The sequence below is a fragment of the Sphaerodactylus townsendi genome, linkage group LG10 (assembly GCF_021028975.2).
Source record: "Sphaerodactylus townsendi isolate TG3544 linkage group LG10, MPM_Stown_v2.3, whole genome shotgun sequence".
Lineage (NCBI taxonomy): Eukaryota > Metazoa > Chordata > Lepidosauria > Squamata > Sphaerodactylidae > Sphaerodactylus > Sphaerodactylus townsendi.
In genome coordinates, this window is record NC_059434.1 from 38,527,288 (window position 1) to 38,554,512 (window position 27,225).

Here is a 27,225-nt window from a genome sequence, read left to right on the forward strand (position 1 = left end):
GAAAAGGAAAAGCAGTTTTGTTTCATCATAATTTACCCAAGAGAAAATGTTCCTGAATAAAGTAATCTTGCATCACACAATGGAATACTAATATTCTTTCTTCTGACAGTCCACATGATTGAGTAATCAGAATGTATTATTACTCACCCTGGATACCAATTATTTGAGGTTTCCATGACAACATTTCTATACAGGCCTGACTTTAATCCATCCATTTAAAGCACACTCATTCAGAAGTAATGGGTACAGTGTGATCCACTTAAATATAGCATTATTTCCTAAAAACCTGATGCCGTTCAAAAAAAGTCTGGGACTCTTCTATCAGTTAGAAGAAGCAAGAGGTTGTTTCACATGTAGCATGTCCTAATAAAATTAACAAGTTACGGAACAGCTCATAGCTTTCCATAAATATTAATATATGCAGCTATAAGGCATGATGGTCTTTCAAACTTGATATCATAATTGTGTCCAAATGTTACATGAATGACACAGAAAGTGGTATTAATTTTGGTAGTCATCGTAGCACATCCATTATGGCATGTAGAGTGCAAAAAAAAAAGCCAGATATGAAATCAATACAGTCTTCAGCTTCCTTGCACAGGTGTCAAACTCACAGCCCTCCAGATGTTATGAACTACAGTTCCCATCATCCCCTGCCAGCATCATGCTGGCAGGAGATGATGGGAACTGTAGTTCATAACATCTGGAGAGCCGCGAGTTTGAGCATACCAATGAGGGATCTGGATTTTCATATTTTGTTCTCCTCCCCATTTCCCAAGCTGTATGGGCTCTTGAGAAGAACGTGAGAAAAGAGTAACCACTAGATGCTTGTGGTACTATAAGGAACATATCAATTTACAAATGAAAAGACTGGGTATGTATTATTGAGTTGCACAGAAAGGGCAGGAAGTCGTTTACAGATATTTCCAGACTATTTGTGATAGATTTTCAAGCTACTTTTTGTAGATGCAGGACAACTACTGTGAGTCAGTTCCTGCAGAAATGCAAAAATATTTTTCTAGCTCAGCATAATGTATGATGAGTTTTCTGACAGTTCTGGGAACTATAAAACTCCAGAATCCAACTGGCAGATTATCAATCCATGAAGAGCCACTATCTGTGTTGTACATTTATATAAGAGGTTTCTGAACAGATGTATACATGCAGTTAACCTACAAATATCTGTCTATGTTCACAAGGCATGAGTACTTGCATGTCAAAAGTGTTTCCACACAAATAATAATCTGTCTTTTTAATAGACTGAATAGACTACAGTACAACCTAAAGAGTTAATGCTTGTAAAGTATTAACCTCCTGAGTATAAGCTACTTAACTCCTATTAACATCAAATAGGAGTCATGTGGTTAATACTGTGTCTCATGCTAATTAAACACCATTCCCATCTGAGCTATTTGGTTTCAGATGGAGGATTCAGTATATCATAAGTATTCCTGGTTTTTTATGCTGAAAAAAATTCATATTCTTGAGGCCCAGTTTGCAAGATACACAAGTACAAGGTTCCAATTAGGAAAAAAAGTATGTATTGCTATCTCAAGTTTCAGTTTTCACTACAGACAAATCTTAGTGATAAAACATAATGACATTTGGACTGCTGTAATACAAATACTTTATTTTAAAATCAGCATTAATTAATCATATCTTACAGAAAGTGAAACAAAGATAAGAAAGGCTGGGCAAGTTAACCCCTTTTTTCAGTTTAACACTCTGCAAACTGCCAGTTCAGGACTTGAAGAAAGTTTTTATGATGCATGCGTTTAATAACAATAGCTGGTCATGTATTGCATTATTAGTTACAAAGAAAGTGTTTCAGGTTGAAGGTGCCCAACTCACATAAAAGAGTTACAAGCAGTGAAAATTCATATGTTGAGTTGATTATTGACGACTTTTGTCAACATCACTAACTGCAGCTAACACAACAAACAGCCCTGTAGCAAACAGAAGTCTACCTACTTAACAATCATACTACAGAATACTCATTAAATGAATCTACCTAGCTCACATTTAAACTGAAAGACCTTATAACAAAAGCTTTAGACAGTGGGAAATTATTTCCATCCAGGATGCAGAAATAATTTAAAGAAATATACTGTTTTGCAGAACAAGAAGTTTTGTGGCATGGAAGTTTATTATAGCAAAGGTTTTCATGAACTAGAACCAGATTAAATTGAGAGGAGGAAATAGGTTTTAGCTTACAAAAGCAATAATTTTGTTTTTCATACTAACATGGCTTCTCTTCTGGGATTTTTTTCCTAATTCTGATCAAAGACAAAACACCACTGTCAGATTTGACCCCATCTCACTTAAATATGATTATCAACTTCAAAGTGAGGCCTGTTGTTCTCCTGACCTCTACAATGCAGAGATACATTCCCTTGGAGGAACTACAGCTTTAGATGGTAAACTTTCTATTGTATATCACATGGCCTAGGAGAAACAGGGTGACATCCTAGGGTGACATCCCATCCCTGCTGAGCTCTCTGCCTTCTACAAATTCTACTTTCCCAGGGCACCATTTCCACCTCTCCCAAGAATTTCCCAAGCAGAAGCTGACAGTCATATATGAAGATCAACCATTAAATGCTGTGGCTTCCTACAAATCCATTTTTTCTTGAGTAGACTCAAAATTCAGAGCTAATCTTTCCTTCATCACAGAAAACTAAGAGTTTATGTTCTCTCACTACTATTGGTGGAAATGCTACTAATAAGTCTTGGTTTGGCCTGGATTTCACAAAGATGATGTTGGCATATAAGAAAGGTAGATCTGTTTTTGAGTTCTAATGAACAGGCTAAAAGGAATAAGGTCATAGAGAGTCATCATGTTCAAGCAATTAATAATGCAATCCTACAGTTTCACACTTCTAAGCCCACTGACTTCAATGGGCAAAGAAAGGTATGACTCTCTTCAGAGTTGTACTATAGAACACCTAAAACACAAATCAGTATTCATCTGAAAGTATATCCCCTACCTCTCCATTCATAACTTTATATACTTCAGCAATCACAATTTTTAAAATATGAAATGTATTAGCTTTTGATTAGAAAAAAAATAATTTTTCTTCTCTCAAGAGAGATCAGTATACTACCATGTTTTCCTCATCCCAGAGGTTTTTGCTTCCTTTATTCAACCATGTTTACAATGCCTACTGTGCAGAACTGTGGTGTTGAACAGAATTCCAAAATGACCTGTCAGCATGAAAAATAGTGCTGTGATGACTCAGCGAATCTATGATGTGTGTTCACACTGACTCTCCGAAGACAAATTTTCTATAAACCGTGACTATCTTGTTCTCCTTCATTCCATTTTCTACAGATGAAAGTGTTGAAGTGAGGACAGAGAAACACATAGATGGCTGAAACAAGACTGGGAACTTACACTGAGTAAAAATTAATCTACTCTGAAATATTGCCCCGTGTCTGTATAAAGAGACTCTAGATATGTCATAGGCTCTTAAGCTGTTTAAAAATTTAAAAGGGTATTTTCTCATCAGGCAGAATTTTATTGAAACCATAAAAATAAAAGCATTACCATATTGCCCTTTTGATGTGCTTACGTTATTTGATATTGTGTGAAAATAAGCAAAACAATGTCTGCAAGAATGTATATAAACACCTTCTATCCAAGTTTAGAAGGTTTGGAGCTGTGAATATGTTTATTTAAATTTAACAGGAGAATAGATCAGCTGTTCAAAAGCAGTTTACTCGGATCCTCACATCATGAGAGCTGTGTTGTCTATACTGGAGCTATCTTCCTCTTTCCAACTGCTTTGTCAAGGTTGACAGTTCTGCAAGAGTTTCAATGGCTCCCTCTTGTGGCAAAAATATAACATAAATTTAAATTCTTACATGTGCATAATCTTCATCAAAAATGGTCCTTTCCGCACAGCATAAATAAAACGTCCCATAGATGTTTCAAAGAGATCCATTTTGCCTTTTTGTGTTCCCATAGCATAGGTGACACAAGCATTGGTAACCAAAACAGTTCTTTTTTTCCTGCCTGCTGGCCAACACAGCTCTGGCCAATTTCAAAGTTGTGCAGAGCAAAATTTTGTTGATAGTACATTTTTTGCTCTGACAAAGCTTTCATCCTTTTTTTTAAATGGGCAGGATGATTCTGTATCCAAGTATTACTTTTTTACCTAAGGTGGCATCAAACTTCCATTTATCCCAACAGATTAATTCAACAGTCTTCTAATTCCACCTCAGAAGAAAAGGCCTCACACACTTTAGATTTACACAGAAATACATTAAGTGTACAGGACAAATTAAAGAAAAAAATGCGAACAATCCACTGAAGAACTGTACACAAGAAATTAAGAATGGCAGGTTCCTTCCAAAAATAAACTTTTGATAAAGAATTAACAGCTTTAGAAAGTAAAAACAGGGGTGCACTTGTAAATGAGTTTTATTATAGTTTCCACAGGTTGTCATCACAGAAAAAAAAGGAAACCTTTTTAAAGCCTTTGACAATACAGTAAACCTTTTTGTTTGTCATTCTGGTCGTAGATATGCTTCTGCTCAGACTTTGTGAAGCTGGATTTTTAATACCATCAAAGTTGCAATTATATGTTCCTTATCCATTGTCTATTCAAATTAACTCCACCAGGTCCCAAGCAACTTCAGCTGCAACACTCAAGGAAGTGTCACTACAGGATATGTGCAAGCCAGCAACCTGGACTTCACCAGAGACCTTTGCCTGTGACTATGCCATTGATATTAACACAAAACAAGAGTCAATGAGCTCTGCTCACAACCTGAATTTGATCTTAATAGAAGTCTGTTTCAGGGAGTTAGCTCAGGAAAGTAGACTCAGCCTTCCATCCTCCCGAGGACAGTAAAGTGAGTACCCAGTTTGCGCGGGAAAATAGATTTTATTGGGGGGGGGGGGATAGATTTTTATTTAAAAATATCCTTTCAACAACAACAGCAACAATAACTTTAAATACGAACTCGAAAATACAAAATACCACTACAAACTACAAATACAAATCACCAATGATCAGATACATCCTCCACTATACAGTTGAAACACATCATAACAGTACATAAACATTTTAACATATTTTTACGTGGGGTAAAGTGTAGATGACTGGGGAAGACAACAGCAAACTATCCTTTAAAAGTCTGCCAAGTAAACGTTGTGGTGTGACATCACCCCACGGGTCAGTTATACTCTGGTGCTTCCACAGGGGGCTACTTTTACCTTTAAAAAACAAAACTTGAAAAGTTCAGGACAAAGACATTGTAATACTATCCACAACAAACCCATATGCTTTCTCGAGCAGTTAACTGCATTTTTCAGCTCTGGAAAGTGAATGGGGTCTGAATAATTGCTGGTATGGTACGACGACTAAGAGAGAAAACTATGATACAGCAGCTTTCTTGTTCAAATTCAACCTCAACCAAGGACTGATTAGCCAGCCTTGCACAAGTCATTTACGCAAACCAGTTCTTCTTAGCACAGACCACCACAACTGCAAAGAACCCAGCACGCAGAGGGCGCCTATCCTCAATACGCTCTCTCGCCTGGTCAACCGAAAGACAAAGACTACGGGCGACATGCGCAGCGGCGCAGGAAGAGGAGACGAAACCTCGAAAGAGGCAGAGCCTTTCGAGGGTCTCCATAGCGACGAGGCACGGGAAGCTACGCGTCGTCTCTATGGTTGTCCTTGCGCGCGATGACATCACGGGACGGCGGCGGTTGTTGCGGCAGCCGGAGGCGGGATGTTGCCGTTGTAGCGAAGGTGGCGGCGGGAAGGGGAATGACTGGAGGAGGGAAGCGGAGGGCCCGTGCGGGCATACAGGAGCAGGTACCAGTTCTGCTCTTTTTTGTTTGTGAAAGGTTTTTACCAGGACAAGGCTCAGATAGCCCTGTCGTGCCTCCTGAGCCTCGGACGTCGTGCCATAATAAAGAGCATGCCTTTTCTTCCTCACTCTGAGCTCAGACTTTTCTTCTCGGCGATTTTGATGGTTAAATTTTGTGAGAGATCGGTCTGGATAGGATATTATACAAATATTTTCTTACTGCGTTTAAGTTATTTAACTTATTTAGCTTTCTGCTAAATGTACTTAACAATTACCTTCTACTTAAGTATCTAAAGTGGGTTCTGCACAGCATATTTATAACCAGTTGCAATCGTTATAAATGAACTGGTTTTCCCTTTTTATAAATGGAAAACGAATTCATGTACAACAGTTGCAACTGTTTATAAATATGATGTGCCGAATAGCTCTAAGAAAAGAGCACGCTTTTGGAAGAGATGGGCAAAAGTAAAATGTGAAGGGGGCATTCAGCCCCTCCCCGAACCCCAAGTTTATTTATTAGCAACTAAATATTGGGATGTGCCATATATTTTTGACAGTATGTGTCTTGGTACATAATATCTCTGCAAAAACTATTGGCTGCTTTCTGTTTAGGGAATGAGTTTGTGTTGCATTTCCATATCTTCATTTTTCTGCTCCATGCTTCATTTGTTTTTCGTTGGTAGTGTGAAAAAACAAAAGATGTAAAAAAACCACGGCCTAATGAAGCAGACATCCCCAGTCATTTGTCTCAAGAAGTGGAAACTTGCTATCGGCTAAAAATGCCTGAAGATTTTTATCACTTCTGGAAGTTTTGTGAGGAGCTGGATCCTGATAAGCCATGTGGTGGGTTTGAAAAATTATTTTTGTTCATCTTATACCGAGCCTAATGAATAATAAATTCAGATTGAAATGTCTCTCATGTGTGATTGAAAATTGATTTTTGCCTCCAGTATGCATATTGTCTCCTCTAATGTACAGAAGGATCAGTGACTTTTTCATGACTTTTCCAGAGTACATGGTTTGCGAAAGAAAAAATTATAAGAGTGGAAGAGTTGTGTACTACAAACGCCAAAAATACAACATTGTTGTTTCCACTAGCGTGCTCTGATTTTATTCTGCTTTAAGTAACCTTGTTGTTCAAGCACTTAATGACTGTACAGAGTATTTTTCGTATATCCCTAACATTTTTTCTATGAATACATAGAACATTGAGCACAGAAATAAATCTTAAGTTTATAAAGCAATAGTAAACTTTTGGCTTCCCTTTTAGCGTGTGATGGCTTGCTGTTTATTACTTCTGTTGTGAAAACAGTAATTAAGAAGAAGAGGTTTATAAAGCAGTGGGGACTGAAAGTTTCCTCACTGAAGAGTATTTTAATCCTGTTGATGTTTTGCTCAAATCTTTATTATCAAGAAACAGTATGTGTTGTTTTATTTACTTATTTTTATAGATGCACTTCAGTCAAGCATTGGCCTTCAGCTTGTTGGACCCTATGATATTCTTGCTGGAAAACATAAACAAACAAATAGACCAGGCAATGTAAACTTTAACATTCACTGGAGATATTTTTATGATCCTCCTGAATTCCAGACTGTCCTTGCGGGGGATAGCAAAATGCAATATCATGTGGGATATTTTAGGTAAGAAATTTATTTGAGAGAGAAATTTTCTTATTTTCTTGCCTTTGTGATGCTGTTATACAGCAAATGCTACTTTCCAAGGCAGATTCCACATGGGCCAAAAACCGTTTTAAACCCTTTTACACTGTTTTCACACTGCTGTTTTTGGCCCATGCAGAATCTGCCCAAGTATTTCTTCTTGAGATATGACACTGAAAATCTAATACCTCTCTCACTCAAGTGACAATAATCCTGTTGTGAAAATATGACACCAAAATGTGTTATTTATCACCTTTTTATTGTCCCCTTTCTTGAAGGAACTCAGGAAAGAGTCTATTCCCTGTAGTGTTCCTAGAGCAACTTTGTGAGTTAGGTTAGGCTGAAAGAAAGACAGGTTGGACAGACTTAGAGATACCCAGTGAATCCCATGACTGAAAGCACATTTAAACCCAGTTCTCTTCTGTCGTAATTTGACATTTTTATGACTATGCCATGGTAATAAATCTCTATGACAATTGGAGTGATCATGCAACAAAATTGTATAGTATGACACATACATTCAGAAAATGTATGTCAAGATATGGTACATCAAAAAGACTCCTGTGGTGCCAGATATTCTGTAATCTGTTACTGACTTTACTAGACATTTAGTAGACCAAACTAGACTACAAGCTAGTAGACCAAACTAGACATTTAGTAGAAGTGGAAGATTGTCATATCATATCAAAGCCTTATCCCAAACAAGCTTGTTATTAGAAGAAATTTTATGAGTTATCTAATTGGTCATTCCCCTTGCTATTTCCAACAAACTGTCAAGACAGAAAAAATCTGTGATTTTTGAGGTTGATTTATGTAACTATACTATTAAGTATGAAAGCATGTAAAAAGATAACATAATTTCCTGAGCTTCCCTTACTCAGACACAGGAAGCATTGCTAGTTGGTAAAATTGTTTTACACCATGGATAGCTGATACAGTAGTTTGTTTCTGTTTAGATTAAAATTTTGGAGTTATTCTGTATAGTTTATTATGTTCATTTTAGTCTTTCTGTTCTGCCATAATCATGGCTTTCCTGAACCCAAGCAGAGTTATAAAAAAAAACAAAATGAGTCTAATTGCATCATTTGAAGTTGGGAGGCATTTCAGTCTCAGAGAAGTATAGAATCTAATATCACTAGTTCAGTATTCTGTTTTAGACAGAAAAAACACTAGATGGGATTGCATGACTCTATTAGGGAAGACTGTTCACTTAGCAGAAATAAGTCATGGGATCAAGCTTTTTTTTGATTCCATAAAGCATCTTAAGAATGCTTGAGAATGCTGATGTAATATGCTATGTTCAACTGATGCATTTCTGACCTTTCTGTGTGCATATTGTTTTTAACAGGGACATGCCAGATGAATTGCCAGTGTGGGTTGGAGAAAACGAAGCCAAGAAAAGCTGCGTGATTTCTCAAGTTGGTGACAATATATTTGCTGCTGTAAAGTAAGGTTTAATACTTTCACTCTAATCTTGCAGACAAAAATTATACAGACTTAGAACCCAGCAGAGAGAGATGTGAACTTGTGGAATGTGTGTGTGTGTGGGGGGGGGGGGTGATGCCTCTCCCACAGCTGCTGCTTGAGGAGAAAAGCCAAAAAAGTTTTTTTTTCTTTCAGTGTGTATCCCTCCTTTTACAGAAGCATTCTGTAGGATGTAAGCTATTTTCTGGACCACACCAAACAAAATAGAGAACATTTTCTAACAAGAGTTTAATGGGATTTTTAGAAACTCAAATTTAACAGGGGTGCAGTTGAAGGGTATATAAGCTTTCTGCCTGAGATCTGATTTTTGGCTCAAAACTATGCTTCAGCTGCATATTTCCTATGTATGGGAAAGTAACTGGGAGATGTTTTTTTGTTTAAATATGGCACTTACTAAAAGTTATATTTCCCTTCTGTCCCTGTGTTGATCAAATTTGTTCAGGCACAGACATTTTGGTAGAGGGGAAAATCATTGGGAGACTGTCATGCTACTCGTAGCTTTGACATCAGAATTTCTAATTGGATATTTCTCTTGCATGCCAAATGCTTTCGCACGGCTGTTTCGCTGTTCAGCTTTATTAGCACTGGATGTGCCATTGGAGTCTATGTTTTAAAAGTTTTTTGTAATTTCTAAAAAAATTCTCAAACAGCTAATTGATGTGGTTAAATTTTGCTCAACTGAAGCTGTGTTAGACTATATAGTATCATTATTAGGATTCTGTATTAGAAAATATTTTAGACATTAAATTCAACTTTAAAATAGCAGTATACACTGGGGGTTGGCTTTCAGAATATTTGATGCTGCCTTGTGAGTTTCTGTTTTTTTCACATTCTGTAAAGTGGGTGGTAATTGACGTAATGTTCATTTCCAAGTACTTGTCAGAAAAGCCAAGTTGTTAGTGCTGTTCAGAAGTAAGGACCATTTGGTATGGACTGCTAGTTTTCCCTTTACAGCTCAATTCAGACGTTGGGGACAGCATTGCTGCCATGCCACTGTGCTGTCTGCAGAGGGTTTCTAGGGGGTGTGGGGAGGCAGCGAAAAAACAGAAAAAACTCAAGATTCCTGAACTTGATGGAGTTACACTTCCCAAAAGGGTGGCATTAGTCCGTCAACCCTCCTTCTAGCGTTCACAGGGCCAAAGCCCAGTAAAAGCCAACTAGCATCGACTCCACCTCTGGGGACACCCCTGGAACACCCTCAGCTGCGTCAGCCTCCATGTTTGCCTGCTGCAGCTGTGGAAGCAGCGGCTGCAAGCAAGGTGAGTACGATGGAGCTCTGTGGCACCAGCCCGCTTCCCTTTTTGCCCTCCTGGCTGGCATAAGTGCCATGTATCCTAGCCAGAAAGGTAGAAGCATTGGCACAAGCCCACACTGCCAATTGTGGCCATTCTACCCCCCACCCCTTCCATCCACATTGGTCTGCCGGTATGTTTTGGACTGGTAGATGGTGTCCCAAAGTAAATTCTTGAATATTTTTGCATTTTAAGATAACTTCCTACTAAACATAATAGTCTTAGTTTATGTTTGTTTACTGCAATCAGGTTAAATTCTTTGCGAGAACAAAAATTATGCTGTCTTAATAAGAGAAAAAGATGGCCTTCAGTGTAATGTTTTCATTTATTTCAGATTATTTTTGTCCAGAAAACTTAAAGAATTGCCAGATAAAAAGAAAAGTGGCATTTTGAAAGCAATAGATGAAAAACTAACCGAAACAACCAAAAGGCTGGGCTATTCGCTGGAGCAAAAAACAGTGAAGATGAAACAGAGAGATAAGAAAGTATGACATTTTTGTATTCACTGAAGTAGGGGGGTAAATTACCGGTACTTCTCATACCGCAATTCACAGTTTATTACCTTTCCTTCCCTTGCACTTAAGAATTCAAGTACTAATAATCCAGAGTTTTTGTGATGTCAGATTTTATGAAATTACGATCAAGCTGCAATCCAGGAAATAAGTGTCAATCATGCAATCACATTTTAGAATGGGAAACTGTTCTTAAAAGGGTTTCTTTAAATAAATTAGAACAGTTGTGTCATTTGTTGAAAATAGGTATGAAGTGCAAAGTGTAGCTTGACCCTGTCTATTTTAAGATCTGCAGGAGTCAAATTCAGAACAGAGAAGCATTTTCATAGTGACATCTGATAATTTATTGTTAAATAAAACTTAACTTTCAGTTACAGAACTGCCTTAAAGGCGCTTTGATTTTTATATTTTAAAGAGGGAAGAAGTCAAAATAGAGCAGAAGCACTAGTTTTGAGAGTATCGAAGGAGGTACCACAAATCTTATAAAGACCAGATCTGGAATTATGAGTAGGATAAGTTGTGATTCAGCTATAAAATTATAAATTTGGATACAGACAACTGGGTTGAAGTATGTCAATTACAGCAAAAAACATGCTGGAGAAAAAATGGTAGAGCTAGCTTTTCAGTTCTGCAAGGAAGGGACCCAACTGTTGCTATAGCAACCTTGATGGTTGATAATAACAAAGTACAAGTCACATTGCTTGTTACGCATGTTGCTAACTTGGCCTGTCAGAGAGGGGAACAGCTGGAATGCAACAGTGAGCTTAGTCCTTGTGACATCAGGGACCTTTTCCATCTCTCTAGAAATCACAGTTTTTATTAAAGAAAGATAGCAGCCAGTTTATTCTCTTTCCACAGACTCTGGTAGTTAATCAGTTTAAGATAATATTCTAGAAGATTTTCTGTATCCAAAATTAATATTTCAATTAAGCTTCGGCTGTGGTGTACTATAAGAGGTTTAAGGATATCGTATAGTAATCACACTAGTTTGCCTGTTTCTTTTTCAACACAGGTAGTGACAAAGTCTTTTCATGGAGCCGGTTTGGTTGTTCCTGTAGATAAGAATGGTGTCGGGTACAGAGAGCTTCCAGAAACAAATGGTAAACTAATGTTAGGATTTCTTTTTCTCAAAACGGTTTACAGTAAAGTGCCTAAACAGAGTTACACCCGTCTAATCCCATTGATTTAAGTGAGTTTAAAATTAGAAAGTGTGGCAGCCAAGGAACACCAAGGGGCACTACGCAGAGGCAGGCAATGGCAAACTCCCTCTGAATGTCTCTTGCCTTGATAACCTTTTGGGTCACCATAAGTCAGTTGTATCTTGAGGGCAGAAAGGAAAAAAATAAAAGAAAGGGGTGACTCTTCCTAGAATTGCATTGTTTGAACTGTTTTAGTCAAGTTACAAGTATATATCCTTCATAAAGGAAATGTCCAATGTGTCACTAGTGTTTCATTGACTCTGAAGAATAAAAAATAGAATTTTGCCATCGGTAATAGTTATTAGATTAAAGTTAAAGCTTTAAAAGGAATCTGTGAAAAGTGCTTTTTAATGTCATCAGTGAGCATAAAAGTTAATTATACTATTAAGCGTTCCTTCACCTGAGAGACCACATTTAGTCTTTGATAAAAGCAACAGTACCATGGCACATTATACTAACTATTGTGCTGTGAAAAGTGGGTTCTACAATAAAATTGTTAACCTTTTAGATCAGGGGTAGGGAACCTGCGGCTCTCCAGATGTTCAGGACAATTCCCATCAGCCTCTGTCAGCATGGCCAATTGGCCATGCTGGTAGTGGCTGATGGGAATTGTAGTTCCTGAACATCTGGAGAGCCGCAGGTTCCCTACCCCTGTTTTAGATAATTACAGGATTTTTTTTGTTTTGTGTGGCAAAATTGACAAAACATGGTTACATCCATGATGTTGTCCTAAAAATGGCTCATTAAATACATGTGAAAATCTGGGATGTTAATCCAGAATTTGAAAACAACCTTCTGTTCTCCCTTCTCTGTCAGTGGCTTTAAGCTTCGTGGCCTTAAAGAACACTTTCTATATAGTGACCTGTGTGAATTGTTTTTCTGTTTTGAAATGCCTGTGTTCTGAAGCATGCTTTCTCCAATCAGATGGGACCATGAAAACTCCAGCAGCGAATGAACGCACCTCAAAACTTGATTAGTTGTTAACCTTCTGGTATAGAAACTTCTGATAAGCATTGAGGAACCCCAGAGTTTTGTGGAATACAATTTAAGAACCGTGATTTTAAAACTGTAATTTTCAAATATTGTACTAAAAACACATCAGGCTCCTCTGTCCAGAAGTTTCTGATTTTGAGATGTTATTTGTTCACATTTTCCTTCACTTTAAGGTGCCAGAGGGGCCACTTGCTCGGCACTGATTCTCTGGCAGAGCTCTTTAGAGCCTCAAGTAGAAGAAACTTCTATCCCAACACTTGCCACCTGAGATGTTTTAATTGAAAATGGCAAGGTTTGAATCAGGGAAAATATAAATCCATTTGGCTTATGCCTTACTTCTTCCCTACTTCTGACAGCAGTGACTTGCAAACAATATTTCAAGTTCAGAACACTCAACATAGTAATATTATCTTCAGTTGTCCTATTTATTTACTTACCTCACCTGATTTATACACCACTGTTCTCTACAGTAGAGGTGCAAAGCAGCTGCCATAATTCTCCTGTTCGCCATTTTATCCTCACAACAACCCTGTGAGGTAGGTTAGACCGAGTGTGTGTGACTGGCCCAACATTACCCATGGCGTAATGGGGATATGAACCTGGCTGTCACCGATCTTGGTCTGACACTCTTAATCTCTGTGTGTATTACATGACACCAGGTGTGGTGTAGTGGTTAAAAGTGATGGACTCTAATCTGGAAAACCAGGTTTGATTCCCACTCTTGTACATGAGCAGCAGACGCTAACCTGGTGAACTGGATTTGTTTCCCCACTCCTCACATTAAGCCTGCTGGGTGACCTTGGGCTAGTCACAGTTCTCTCAGAACTCATCTCAGCCCCACCTACCTCACAGGGTGTCTGTTGTAGGGAGAGGAAGGGAAGGAGTTTGTAAGCTGCTTTGAAACTCCATATGGTTGAGAAAAGTGGGGTAAATACCCAAACTCTTCATCCATCAACCCTATGAATTAATGGCCTTCAAAATGCCTTGTCAGTCTTGCTCAGGGCTTGCAAATTGAAAGTCATGGTTTCCTTTTATGATTGAATCCATCTCATATTAAGTCTTTTTTCAGTGAGTCTTCTTCCTCTGATGTGAACAAAATACAAAAGCTTGAGTTTAGTCACTTTAGCTTCTAAGGGAGAATTCAGGCTTGAGTTGATCTAAGTCTTTTTAAGTTCCCATGGCATCTGCAAAATCTCCTCCAGCACCACATTTTTAAATGGATCAGTTTTCTTCCAGTGAGATTTCTATGTTATTCAACTTTCACATCCATAACCTTTAAACCATACGAAGAACATAAGTTTCAGTATAGTTCTCATGTGACTTTCTTTTTCTCTGCAGCTAATCTGAAAAGAATTTGTAAAGCCATTGTCGATGCTCCTAATGATGACCAGAGACTGAAAGCCTTTGCCCCTATTCAAGAAATGCTGACTTTTGTTCAGTTTGCGAATGATGAATGTGACTATGGGATGGGGTATGAACTGGGCCTAGATCTCTTCTGCTATGGGTCACATGTAAGTTGCACACTTTTTTCTTGCCCCTTCTTTAGTGTAACTGCATCAGAGTCTTCCGTTACGTGCCTGCAATCCTAAGGTCACTTTTGGAATAGTCCTATGAAGGAACTTGCTCCTCTGGTAGAAAGTGGCTTCAGACAGGCTGTAAATGGCCTGGAAAGGATGAGAGCTTAACTCCACACTTCTGAAAGAGAGTTCCCATAATCAGGAAACCACAAGTGTTTGATATGCAAACAAGATTAGATAGGAAAAATGCTTTGGGGGAAATGCTCTCACTTACAACTTGTTCTTATATAATCACTTGCAGTATTTCCACAAGATCATTGGCCAGTTGCTGCCCCTCGCTTACAATCTGCTGAAGAGGACCCTGTTTGCAGAAATCATTGAAGCTCATTTAGTCGACAGGCGAGAAGAGAATGTCGATCTACTTGCAGTGGGATGTAAAAAATAAATTTGTACGGTGAAGTATCATGTTGGGTTGTTTTCCATTAAACTGATGTAGTTTCTATGTGTGATAAATGAAACTTTTTTTTGTTTTCCAAACAACCATACCTTACTGGGAGGGAAAGGACCAAAGGCACATTTTTGCCACTCTCATGACCTCCCACTCTTTGTCTTGGATTAAAGCGCAACTTTAGTAGGCAATGGAGCTCAAAGTCTATTTCAATAGAATGTGCAGTGACAAATAAATTGTTCTCTAAAGACATTATTGACTGATATTTCAGATAAATGCCCAGGGGACTGGTGAGTGCATACAAGGGAGCACTCGCTGTTAACACAGCACAGTGATGAAATGCAGCCAGCACCCTTGTGCTCTCCACAATGCTTTCCGGAATCTCTGCAAAGGCAGGTTCTGTGGCAGATAACATGCAGAGCTCCCTGGAGCTAAGAGTTTAACAGCACGAGTATAAGGCAGCCCCATTTAATCCTCCTTTGTAGCTGCCAACATTCAGATGCCATTGAAAATAATATGAAATTTTACTTAAGGACAGTTTTGCTGTTTCCATTTATCTTAGTGAGTCCAACTAGTTGGTATATGCTTACTGTATTTCTGAGTAAAGATGGAGAGTGTACTGCTGAAAACAACAGAAACAAACAAGTGGGAACTCTTGGGGGGAGGGGAGATGATTCCACCCCCTTTTTTCCGCTGCCTTTCCCCCTCATACCACTGTCATCTCCTGCCATCACTGCTGCTTCTCTCCCCCTTCTTCCTTTGTTGCTGCCTCCTCCCCTTTGCTTTTCTCTGCTGCCCTCTGCCTGGTTCAAATGGTGGCTATGATACTTTCAGCAGTGTTTGTGGTGCTTCTGATGGCTGCCAAAATCTTGAAATGTAGCATCATAAGATTTCCCCCATATGTTACAGGTTTGGAGTTCTATTGTCATTCTGAGATTTTTCTGCAAACTCAGGGATTTTGCTTAGGTTTGTAGAGAAATCACCTAACTTTATATGACCCTATTTGTGTGGACTTCTTTTGAGCTGTACTCTGAAGCTGTTGTTCAAAACTACATATATATTAAAGGATTTAAGACTTAAGATGAATATCCTTGATTTGTTTTTAAACACCCTTGCTAGGGTGTTTCAAAGATAGGTAATCCATAGTGCTTAGCAACAGTGCCGTAATGGAAAGGAAATAAGAAGAAATTAATCAAAGAAAACTAGGATATGTTATCATGCATATATTCCGGTCAGTATGTTCCTGTTAATCTAAAGTCCAATTGCAGTAGGGTTCTCACCAAACAACCTTCCTCCTTAGGTCAATCTCCACAGCACTAGGTAATGTGATGCAGCAGCCCAGGCTAGAGTAAAGGTAGCAGCAACAATATATTGGTAATGAATGACTCATACCTAATCATAATGGAAGCATATGAAGCTCAAGTATTAGGTTTGAACACTAGTGGAGAGTAGCTAGACCTAACCCTGTAAATTATTTCAGTGTTCTGCAGTTTGTGTCTTCAGAGCACAAGATGAATATCTTTTTTATAGTCAACTATAGCTGAGTATGGAGCCAAATTAGCTCTTTAAAAAAGAAAATTAAATGTTTATGTTAAGGTACGTTGGAAGGTAGGTGGGATGCCAGTGTGTGAAGGGAATGGCAGGTAAAGATTTTTAGGTACAGCGGAGCTTTGAGATATTTTACAGAAAGATTACCAATAAATAAAAACTGAGACAGTTGCCAGTTTCCAAGTGTAAATCATTCACAGATTTATGCCAGGATATGGGCAGCCCAATCCAGTTGGTGGGTGGGTGAGGAGACAATGTTTGGAGCTGGTTCAGGGTTGCACTGGCTCATTTGCCCACTCCACCAGCTTAAGTGTGGTGCTGGACCTGTAAATGCCTGCCACCTGAAGAGCTGTGATGCCCTGAAGTTGGATGCTGGTGAGCTGGGGGCTTTCAGCCCGGACATGCCCCTGGCATAGCATCAGACTAAGTCTGTTTTGGGCTATGGAGGGCTTTGAGGCAGCCAGAGTTTTCCAGATCTTTGCTTCCTGTGGCACCTGGAAGGCCTGTGGAGGGGGTGCAACAGTAACACTGTCCCTGACTATTGCGGCCTCTAGATTGGGCTGTAAATCATGAAGCCAATTTATTTTGAATGTGAACATCGAAGCTGTAGTTCCTATCTATTGAGTCAGGAAGAATTCCTTCCTTCACTCCTTATCTGACAGAAGGAACCCATTGGATCCAATCCTGAATCTTTGTAGATACTAACGTAGTCTTCTTGTCTTCCTCAGAGAAGCAGCTAACTGAACCCAAGGTGCATAGTACAAATTCTGGAATCTCAGATGTCTTCTAGAAAACAAGACAATCCTGTGCATGCCTATTCAGTTGGGTTTATTTCTAGAAGACTGCAGTTTTCTTTGTCCCATTAACGTTAAGTAGCTTGAGCAATTAATTGATTGAAGCAATTCATTTAAATTTGTTGTCAATTTTTTTGTTTAAGAATTCTTGCTTCTAGAAGCAAGACTTTTTGAACCACGTTGGGGGTTCACGTTCCCTCCCTTTCCTGTTTTCTGGGTGAAGGTATTAACTGCCAGAGGTGGAGAAAAGATGCCCCAACACAAATGAGCGTTCTGATCAACAGAGATTTGCCATTACTAAGTGAACGAAGAGTGGTTTTTAATCTCCTGTGTGAAAATATCCTCACACTGGGCTTGACTTGTTTTGCATTTAGTGTCAGTTATATTTAGATGTTGCTTGTAGATTCTAAAGATTGATAGTGCTTGAGAAACAAAATAAAATTTTCACTAATACTTCCCCTTTAGAAAAGGCATAAGTGAAATATTTTTCCATTTTTGTTCAACAATTAAATACAAGAACATAGGGAAGATGATATCCTTTTTACTGTGCCCCCACTTTTCTCCAGATGTTCCAAATATATATAAGATCTGATTACAGCAATAAGAGTCAAAACCAAAAGCATCATACACAAATTGTTTAATGTTTATGATGAAATCATTACAGTAACGGAATGTTATTTTACTGTAATATTATGCGACTCTATCACACTTTATAAATAAAAACATTAAGATCGATGTTTAATACAGTGCTAGGAAATATCACAGATTAATAGACTATGCAATCTTTATGGACAAAAAAAGATGCTGACACTGCCCCCTCCTCCCATATTCTATTCAGTTCTTGAGTAAGGCTGCAAAGTATTACATTATTGTTAGTGACTCTTTTTGTTACATAGCACAGTCACACTTCTCTCAGTTCCTGAATCTCTAATGGATCATGGCTAGCAGACATACCTTTTATGTGCTGGTAAAGAAAAACATCTGTGAAATACTACCTGTGAAGACCTAGCATTTAAATTCATGTGTTTAATCTTTATGTACTACAGTGGGGAGTGTGACAGCACTATGACTTTGATTCCTGTTTTACCATTAGAGGCTGACATAGTGTTAAGTAGTGGAGAACTTCAAACTTAACAGGAGACCTTAAAAAATAGGGCATGCTACTCGTAGAAAGTCTGGTTTAAAAACCACATGATCAGAACTAAGGGTAAACAATACTTTAAATATTTGTGATAAATAGAAACACCTCAAGTTCCATGGGGAGTTTCTATAATAGGCCAAATTCAATACGGATAATACTGATTTAGACAAGTACCAACATGTCCCAAATTAACAGTATTCCAGATTTTTACTTAAGCTACAAAATGATGATCACATACTTTTTAGGCGAAACAAATGAATGGGATGAGGTGTTGCCAAAAGCATACTTATAGCAAGAATTCCAATTGCTATTTTGAGTCTGAAGTGAAATTAAACCTAAATCTAAATAAATTGAGTTATTAGGCACTCCAGAAAAGCATCCAAGAATGTTGAACAGCTATGGCCTAAACAATTATCACTTTAAATAAACCAATCAATATTTAGGTCAGTTAGCCAAACAGCACTTGCCTACAGTAGTTTAAATATGGTTATGTACTCCTGCTGACTTCACTAAGAGTTCTTCTGGCATATGCTATCTTCAGCCAAGGTTTTTGACAATACAGTGCCTGAGTATTTACAGTAAAGAAACAGTTATAATTTGCTCCTAAGAAATTAATGAGTAGTATGTATATGCATCAGAGCTCCTGGCTCCTACTTTTTAAAAACAAGCTCCCAGGACTATCTTGCAAGTTTTGAAAACTCCTGAGTTTCAAGAAGAGGTTCATTAAGTGGGGGCCAGTGCTTGGGAAAACTTAGCACTCACCAGGCATGCAAAGTTTACCATCTAGTTCCCCAAATCATTATATAACGTTTGTTATTGGTATAACCAACATAAATGTTCTCACTGTTAAGAGAAAAGATACCCTGGACTGGTTAGCCACCATTCAGATCAACAAAACCGTCCTCTCCTACTTCCAGTTTTACTATGGGTCAGTACCACACGATGAAACATCTTGGGGCTGACATTTTGTTCTAACTAAAATAAGTATTCAAAATTCAGAAATGCATAATGTTTTCAATTCAGTGTTTGAGATGATCTAGAACTGAGTTATTGCTACATTTCAAAGTTTATGTAAAGAAAAATCAAGCAATAATTACATAATAAAGTGTTTTAAATACTGCAATATTTACAAATGTATTCCAGTTCTTTGATTACAAACAGAAATATTAAGGTTACAGCAATAGACTGAATTATAAAGACAATACAAAGTTTTCTTTCTGCTATCAAACTTTTGTCCCAATCCCAATGCTGCAGAAAATTCTGAACTGTTGTTCAAAAAATCACATTATAAAGGTAAAATTAACTCTGACAATTAACTACTTTTTATTTAGTGTATTTTAATAAGCAAATAAATAAAATGGCAAAATCAATTTTCATCCAGTGCAACTGTGATTACATTTCTCTTTTCAGTGTCAGCAATGGAACACTTTTTTGTTGGAATGGGAAACAAAAAATGATCAGGTTTTATTTATTGGGAGGGGGAGTCATCGGTGTTTGAGCATGCAGTTATCAGATACACATTTACACAGAATTCTTCCAGTTCTTAATAGAGTAGCAGCATTTTCCATACACTGCACAACAATGGTACATACCTTAGTGTTTTTAATAATACAAAAAAATTGCATAAGCCCGGGTCACATCATCATCTAACAGAAGAAGCATTCCTCTTGAGACAGGTATTTGGCCTTTTAAGTTGCAGCTCCTCAGCTGCAGGATTTCAGACATGCTTTGTAAAAATTATTTACCTGTTCAACCTGCTTCTGTTGCAGTAGATCTAAACTGCCCCATGAATTTCGTGATATACAAACACTAGGTTTAAATGGCACAAGAAACCGTTCCTTCTTGTGATCAAACTCAATTAGGTCACAGAACGTCTCAATATGAGAAACTACCATTTCAAAAGGGCACACCGGTTCTAAAGAGGCTTTGTTACGGCTCAGGAGAGAGACAAAGAAATAAAAGCTCTTCTGGAATGTAAAGAGGTGATGTGGAATAACTATACATTTCATGAGTAAACACAACAGTGGTCCGTGGTAAAAAGGGCAAGTTCTTCCAGTTTTCAAAAGATGGCTCAGTTCAAGGTGAGCCCTCCAGAAACAGGGAGGACTGACAGTGTCTTTGATTCCAAAGTAACAGGGTACACATTGGAGCCTTCCATCTTCCCACAAAGCTTTCCCACTGCACTATCATGGCAGATCTAGTGATTCAGAACGCATCCAGTGCAGGACTGCAGAAGTCCGCTCTCATCCCCTTTGTTACTGTGAGAAATTTCCTTTTTGCATCTATCTGCATCTTCCTAAACCAACTTGTGGATCCTAGTGGCATGCGTTTCCAAAAATTTGGCCTTCCTCCTGTGTCACAGAATAATGCTTTATGCTACAGTGTTGTGCTATTCAACAAATGAACTTCCTCTTCACTTTCCCCTCTCTCCTCGGTAACTGAATTCAGTTGAACATTATTGAAGCGGGATCTTGGTTTGCCGTTTGGGCCATATGACGGAGGATATCTTTTTTTGTTATGATGCCAAGGAGGCGCCTGGAAAGAGACACACAGAAGATGACGAATTTAACTGAAGGGCAAAAGGAAATAGATTACAATCTGTAGCCAACTCATTTTTGTTGACAGGAACAGAGTATTAAACCCTGGTTTTCTTATTGGAAGCAATGCATTTTAGTGTAATCAGATAACCATCATTTTGTTAAAAACGACAGCAGTATTGTGCTACTGTACAGGAATGGTAACAAAACTATTACCAAATTTCCTAATAATCCAAGTAAATAAATACTGAGCTGATACTCAAAAGTTAACTTTTTTTTGTTAATTATCATATGCCAACAAAAAAAGTGACAAAAGAGGACAAAGGGGGGGGGGGAGGACAAAGGTGTGAATACATGATATTGATCCTATAATCAGAGGAAAGTGTTGTTCAATCTAACTTAACTCAAAATTGCTTGATAATTCAATTTTGAGGCTCTGCCCAGTATAACCTATTGGTTTAGGTGTCTTCATAAGAGCACATGATACATCCAAACAAATGATCACAAGTTAACATATTTGAAGTTTGGTGAGTAGGGGAGAAAAAACATACATTTAGGCTCCCCCCCCACCCATTTTGGAACAGTGCTCTTATGATCAAGGTATTATTAGCTAATAAGAATATGTGGGTTCTACAGAAATATCAAGGATTGAAGGTGTCTTAAAAGGATATTATCACAAGAGAAGCAGAAACAAAGAATGAGCTGCTGACCTTGTAATTCTGATTAGCAGTTTTGCTGGAATTTATTATTTTTTAAAAGAGGATGCATGAAACAATTGTGAAGCAGCTAAATTTGGACAACAGACTTCAATAGCAACTGCTGCAGAGCAACAACTACTATCTAAGTGGCACAGAATACAGCAAGACAGACAACTGACAAAGTTATCACTGATACTCTTAATTAAAACATAAATACCTGTCTAGCCGTCACTCAAGAAAAGTGACTTTCCAAATGCATAGGAAATGGAGTTGCTAAATCTACTGCTTCAAGATGAATGTCCTAGTTCGGATGTCAAAATTAAAATGAAGTTTTCAGGCTGATTGGCAGCTATTGTTGAAAGTGAAAAATGTAAAACCCGCTCTTTTTGCAATGATTTTTTACACAAAACTTATAAGAAAAAAAGGATGTACATGACACCGTTGGGAATAGCAGTACTTCTCGTCTTCCTAGCCCACTTTTTTCCACAACATTTTCTTTTAATTAACAGCATATTTTCCGCAAGTGGATTTTATTCATGTTTCAAATTTACACTGAAGTCTAAATGAAAAGCCTCTGTACTTGTAGATGAAGATTGGTTGTTCAGCTGTTGTAAGAGAACACTGAACAATTCACAAAGTTTCATGCCTCCTGATGTCTAAAGTGTCTAATGAGGAGATCTGATATATCTAATCACCAAGGGTTCGACGTGCTGCTTTAGTTGCTCGAGATGCTCTAATATGTTCTTCTTTGTGATGATCCCCAAGACAATCCTGAAACAGATCATGTTATGCTAATAACTGTGTGTGAAATCAAACAAAAAAGATCCAATCACAATGAGAAAAGTTTAGAAAAAGTAAAATGAAAACATGGACTGCAAAAATGCTAATAATGAAAAGATTAACTGAAAAAGTGATTTGAAGATCTGCACCCCCTTTCTCTGCGATCTGAAAACATATCTTATAGCAGCTATCTCAAAATATACATTAAACTCAGAATAATATTGACACAAGTCAAACTCAGGGCTCGTTGTTTACCATTATTATAACCAATATGATGGAAACACAACTTTTTATAAACATCAGAAAGTACCAGTTTTATCCTCCCCTCTCACTGGATTTCTGTTGCACTGGAAGATGGTTAAAACCAAGGTGTGTGAGGTCTGTACCATTTCTTCTATTACTTGTGCCAGTAAATATACAAGTGCTGCATCAAATATGCAAGGATAATTTGGCTGAATCAAAATTTGCATGTTATTTACATTTTTTAAAAAAAAGAGCTAGGGAATGGAAATAGGGAAGGATGTGGAATCAAAATCCTGTTGGAATAGAGTGATGGAGCAGTGGAAAAGGTGGATGGATAAGAAATTATGTAGGATGCCAGAGTCCCATTGCTTGACTTCTGGAGATCCTGCATAGCCTCTTCCTGAAGTCCTAGTTTCACCAATATTGCCTATGTTTGAACTGTTCTCAAAATAGAAACAGAAAGCAAAGATTTTCAAGTGGGACAGTCTGTGGCAAATAAGAAATCCCGTCATTTATACAGCAATTTCACAGAATATGAACGGCAAACATCTCAACTGCAAGCAACAAAACATTTTGCAAAATGCAGGAAGTGCAAAACAAAAGATAAAAGTCTTTTCCAGTTTAGAAACTGCTTTAGAGACAGACTGCAGTTTTACTGATGGTGACTTATAACACTTACGGGTCTCTTATTACAGACGTTTTATTGACCAGTGTTTTTAAAAGATCTGCACATTTATACTTCAAAAATTATTGATTCAGATGTTCATTGCTTTTTCCTGTATAGATATACTGGGAAGCAGAATCCAACTGCCAGTAGGCATAAAATCTTACAAGTCTAGTGTTGGGGATATGCAGCAAACATTATTGTTTGGGGGTTCGCCCCAAAAACTGAGAAAGGGAACAAAACCTAACAATTGTTAAAATGATCAAATTCAAACTAAGTTAACAACTTGAAGAAAGAAAACACACACACACACACACACACACACACACACACACATTACAGAGGTAGGCTGTAGGCTGACAAGGCCGGCAATATTTTTTCAGAGAAATTCACTCATTCATTCATTAAATTATACCTTTCTACAGAATTAAGTTATTATTGTGGCTAATTAGAACCTTTAAAATGTAATAATATATGATAACAACACATTTAACTACGATATAGATTTTTGTACAGTTTGTTTCAGATATCATCAAGGGTTTTAAATAGTAGATCCCAAACCCAATGGATTTTACTGAAAAATCTCAAAAGCAGTATCCTAAAGCAGAAAAAATTAATTTTCCAGGATATTGTGTGTATAATATGCTCAAGGATACATTTTAAAATATATGTTTGGAAGTACAACTTCCTTTTAAAAGAGTCACTAATTAAAATATAGTGCACACGTCACAGAGTGATAACTTTAAAAAGTGCCACAACACCAACACAAGTAATATATTGACACACAGTAAAACCAACTGCCCTAAACCTAATATGCAGTCTCAATTAAATAGTAATAATAAACTAAAGAAACACTTTAAAGAGGAAGTGGTTGTCTTCACTAACAAACTGACAAAATAACAGACGACTCCTCTAACATGAGTGGCCCACCCCGGAAGTAGTTAAATGAGCAAGTGATTCTGCTCAGTAATATCTACATTGGAACACAGTAGCTTCAAAGAGCACACTGGGAAAATTCATACTTTTAAACTATAAATAGTGGAAGGAGAGATGTATACTAGCTGGCATTATGTATATGAACTGGCAAATAATGAATGGGCACTGAGTTGAACTGCACGTTATAAGAAATTTTGGATTGCTCCCAAATTTGAGCTTCCTATTCATTATGTCTAGTACAACCTTTTCATCATCACGACATCATTGTGGAATGTGTTTCTGAGACTAACAGCAACACTTGATGATGTGGACAGATCTTATGATTAGCGAGAGCTATAAGATGATATCAGAAAACACTGAACAAGATATTAGAGGATTATTGGTGACAGTTCGTGGCAGTAGTAAAAATAATTCCATCTACTGTATTGTCAAAGTCTTTCATGGCTGGAATCACTAGGATGTTGTGGGTTTTCCGGGTTGTATGGCCATGTTCCAGTAGTATTTTCTCCTGATGTTTCACCTGCATCTGTGGCTGGCATCTTCAGAAGATATATATGCTCCACTTGCTTTACTACCATCAGATCCTCTGAAGATGCCAGCCACAGATGCAGACGAAATGTCAGGACAAAATATTACTGAAACATGGCCTTACAACCCGGAAAACCCACAACATTCTAATTCCCTCCATGTTGGAGATTATTAGGAAACAATTGAAAATGAAACAATATTGTAAAGCCTCCTTATAGCTCTATGGTTATTTAAAATCCTGTGAACAGTTCTAGTAACTGTATCATTTATGAACACAGACATGTTTTTCCTTGCCCTGCAATATACGTGTGTGTGTACACACATACACATACACTGCAGAGAAGGGAAAAGTGTAAAGAGAACCATCAAAGTTGACACAAGGACTAGAGTCTGGAATTTTCAGTTTAGGAAAAGATGGGGGGGGGGGATGAATAAAATTATACATAGGGAGAAGTGACATTTTCTGCTGTATTTCAGAACTGAGATCATCAATTGAGATGGTCAGCAGTAGATTCCGAATGGACAAAAGGAAGTGCTTCTCTAACAAGTAATTAAATTGTGGAATTTACTGCCAGTGGATATAGTTAAGGCCACGAACAGATTACTTTAAAAGGGGATTAGAAAGGTTCATGGAGGATAAATCCATCAGTAGCTATTAAGCATGACTAAAGGTAACGTCTACATTCTGAAGCAGCAAATCTCTGAACACTGGACCTCAGATGTAACGTTGGGGAGATCTTGACTTCTATGTTGTATTTGTTAGACCTGCAGGACACTGAAAGGCCACTGCATGAAAAAGAATGCTGGAATAGATGGGTCATTGATCTGACCCAGTGGGGGTTTTCTTATATTAGGGCCTCCATTTTAGGAGCAACTCCATGTTCCTTTCAATATGCAGTTCCTTTCTATTGTCCAGGGTTTTTTTTAAAAAAAGGAGGGAGGCCTAATAGAAGAAACTACTCCAAAAGAGGAAAAAAATCTTAAGAAAAGATAACTGATTGTTATTTGCACTAGCAGTACAATTAATACAATACACAGATTATATTATACATATTCTTATCTAATTTTAAGCATAATAAAATAATTCGTCTCATGAGAATTCTTGCAAACTCCCCTTGTCTCAAATACATCACTTAGGATGGATTGAAGTATTTGAGAAAGGCACAAAAATGTCTTGAAAAACTGGGAGCCATTCAGCGGTACTACACGGCCTCAACATATTAATCCATCCCATATGACTTTTTTTCCTGACACTGGAGTCATTTGAAGCTATGTTTCCAGTGTTTTAATGCAATATGACTAATGGCTCTTAATGAAGTTTAGCACCTGCCCTTTTCATTATGAGGCAAACGACGGAATACAGGAATGTTTTCTCATGTTACAAAACTGAACTAAGATGATGGGGGCTGTGCGACAGGAAACTAGGGAAAATGGTGGGAATAATACACAAAGGGAACCATTCATTTAGAAAATAAAATTGGGAGCAAATACAGATGCCTGATCACCCAATTAACTGATTGTTGTCCATGCTTAATGGTTTTACACTGTGTTTGGCTGCCAAATTTCTGTCAGGGTAATTGGAAAGAGGTGGGAAAATAAGCACTCTCAAGCCTTTGTGCTATGAACAGCATTTCCCATCACTGGACTCACCCATTGTGCGTTACGAGGCACTGCCTCAAGCCCAGCTTGCGAAAAATATCCACCACTATCTCCATTGGTGTGTGATCCGTTACAGTAAAAGGGCTCATATCAAGAATGCTTCTAAGCTTCAGTGGCCGAGGACTTTCTGCTGGAAGTGATGGGGTATGTTGGGCAAAGCAGACCCGGGAACTGCCAACAATGCCTTCTTGTTTCTTTCTGGCACTCTCTTTTGTCAAGAAAGGAAAAGAAAAATAAGAGAAGTTGAATTTACACTAAAATTATGGACCCTACTTTCAAAAAAGATGCAAACAGCTATTAACTCCTCACCAAACTATACATGCTACTTTATTTTCTCTCAAGATCCATGCTGTATGGTGGTAAGTAATATTCCTAAGATTTGAAATATGATTAAGAGCATGAAACCCACCAAATCATCAAATTTAGGAAGTGCCACTTGGCTTGTGGCATTCCAAGAAAAAGGGGTAAAAGGAGGTGCTGATTATAGAAAGCCAAACAGAATTATTCATTAAAGTATAATTGTTCAGAGACACTAAGATCAATTGAAACAATAACTTGATTTCCCATAGAACTTTGTTACAAATTACCATCACTTTGAGATTTCCTTGAAATATGCCTGTCATTAGCTGAATGTGGCAACTATGGTGATATTTTCAGAGCATTTTTATCTGTTTCAGAGTCTAATGCAACACATAAGAATTAAGTTGTGTTTTTCATAAATGCAACCAATGTATTTTCCTTTAAAATAAGGTGGTAATATACAATATGC

At 37.8% G+C, this 27,225-nt stretch overlaps 2 protein-coding genes across 12 annotated transcripts in view; one reads left to right on the top strand and one right to left on the bottom strand.

Annotated features, from left to right (window-relative positions):
* Positions 1-5,674: 5,674 nt before the first annotated feature.
* Positions 5,675-16,008, top strand: LOC125439856 (histone PARylation factor 1). The gene is made up of 8 exons (XM_048509157.1): positions 5,675-5,828; positions 6,507-6,666; positions 7,275-7,464; positions 8,831-8,929; positions 10,594-10,744; positions 11,784-11,871; positions 14,302-14,474; positions 14,782-16,008. The coding sequence occupies exons 1-8, from the start codon at positions 5,697-5,699 to the stop codon at positions 14,923-14,925; spliced, it is 1,137 nt and encodes a 378-aa protein (XP_048365114.1). The 5' UTR covers positions 5,675-5,696; the 3' UTR covers positions 14,926-16,008.
* A 1,884-nt stretch (positions 16,009-17,892) lies between these two features.
* Positions 17,893-27,225, bottom strand: part of CLCN3 (chloride voltage-gated channel 3) — a 68,939-nt gene continuing 59,606 nt past the window's right edge. For 7 of the 11 annotated variants that reach the window (XM_048509143.1, XM_048509141.1, XM_048509145.1 and 4 more), the window contains 3 exons: positions 26,448-26,664; positions 22,342-22,417; positions 17,893-20,946 (listed from right to left, as the gene is read on the bottom strand). In XM_048509143.1, the coding sequence (XP_048365100.1) occupies positions 20,788-20,946; positions 22,342-22,417; positions 26,448-26,664 (452 nt within the window). In that variant the 3' untranslated portion in view covers positions 17,893-20,787. Of the gene's footprint in view, positions 20,947-22,159; positions 22,418-26,447; positions 26,665-27,225 lie in introns of those variants that run through there. The other 4 variants (XM_048509150.1, XM_048509149.1, XM_048509152.1 and 1 more) reach the window with 2 other exon arrangements.